Genomic DNA, 1,242 nt, shown 5'->3' with positions numbered 1-1,242 from the left:
TATCAGCATTGATATTTTCACTAATCAGAAACACCACTCTCCCTCCTCTCTTATAGAATCCCTACGGTATGGAAGCAGGCCATTCAGCCCATCGAGGCCACACTAGCCCTCCAAACAGCATCCCCATGACCCTTGCATTTCCCAATCCACCCAGCCTCTCCGCTATGATTGGCCGAGACGTGAGTGGGCGGGGACAATACGGGTGATTGGCAGGGAGGGAGAGCCTGCCGATTGGTTCAAACGTCGGCGGACCGTGGAGATTGACAGGGGTTTGGGGGGCGGACGGCGTCTGGGCGATCTGGACTGCGATTGGCCGGTCGGGATGATGATTGGCATGACAGAGCTGCCTCCGATTGGCCAACATCGGCGTAGGGCGGGGCGCTGCGTGATCACGTGACAGTGGCGGATTATGATTGGCCTTTACGGGAGTAGGGGGGCCTAATGGGTGATTGATAGCGAATGGACGGGCCTCAGTGGCCTAGATTGGTGAGGGCGTGTCAGTTTGTGACTGACCGGTGATAGAGCGGGCTCTGAATGGCCGAGAGCATGAAGGGGCGGGATCTGTGGGTGACTGACAGAGGCAGCGCCGGCTCGGACAGGCCCGGAACGGGTAGGTGGGTCAATGTAATGATTGACATTGATGAAGAGTAGCTCCGATTGGTCCTGGTTGGAGTGGGCGTGTCGGTCTGTGATTGACAGGGGCGCGATCTTGCACCCATTGGTCCTAACTGGAGAAGGCGGGCAGATCGGTGATTGACAGGGCAGTAGCCTGACTCCGACTGGCCCCAAATGGAGAGGGCGGGTCGTTTGGTGATTGGCAGTGCGGTAGCCGAATGCGATTGGTGAGGACCGGCAGAGGGGCGGTGTCCGCTGCGATTGGCGGGTTCTGATTGGCCGGGAGAGGATCGGGTGAATCCAGGCGCTGCTGTCAGCCCCAGGGTCAGAAGATGGCGTCAAGCGGAGCCGGCACCGGCACCGGCACCGGCGGGGGCTCCGAGCGAAGAGACAGGAGTCGGGGTAAGAGTGAGAGAGTGTGATGGGGGACATTGACCTGGAGTCAGTGTGGGGTATTGAGGGCGGTGTGGATGGTGAGAGCGAGACCTACATCACCCACCACCTCCCCCCCCCCCCCAAGTCTCCTCCATCGCCCCCCCAGAAAACACAGGCTGGGGGTGCTGGTTGCCAGGGAAACCGCGATCGGAGTTCTGGTTGCCAGGGACACCGGGATTGGGGTTCTGGTTG

At 60.3% G+C, this 1,242-nt stretch overlaps 1 protein-coding gene across 1 annotated transcript in view; it reads left to right on the top strand.

The window, feature by feature from the left end:
* The first annotated feature begins 908 nt into the window (after nt 1-908).
* The window catches only part of LOC125487970 (hormone-sensitive lipase-like), a 42,693-nt gene continuing 42,359 nt past the window's right edge, over nt 909-1,242 (top strand). Inside the window, exon 1 of the mRNA XM_048620696.1 lies at nt 909-1,017. Coding sequence (XP_048476653.1) covers nt 948-1,017 — 70 coding nt within the window. The 5' untranslated portion in view covers nt 909-947. The remainder of the gene's footprint in view (nt 1,018-1,242) is intronic.

This window comes from Rhincodon typus, chromosome 47 (genome assembly GCF_021869965.1).
Source record: "Rhincodon typus isolate 14 chromosome 47, sRhiTyp1.1, whole genome shotgun sequence".
Classification (NCBI taxonomy): domain Eukaryota; kingdom Metazoa; phylum Chordata; class Chondrichthyes; order Orectolobiformes; family Rhincodontidae; genus Rhincodon; species Rhincodon typus.
This window is presented reverse-complemented; position numbering and strand designations above follow the sequence as displayed.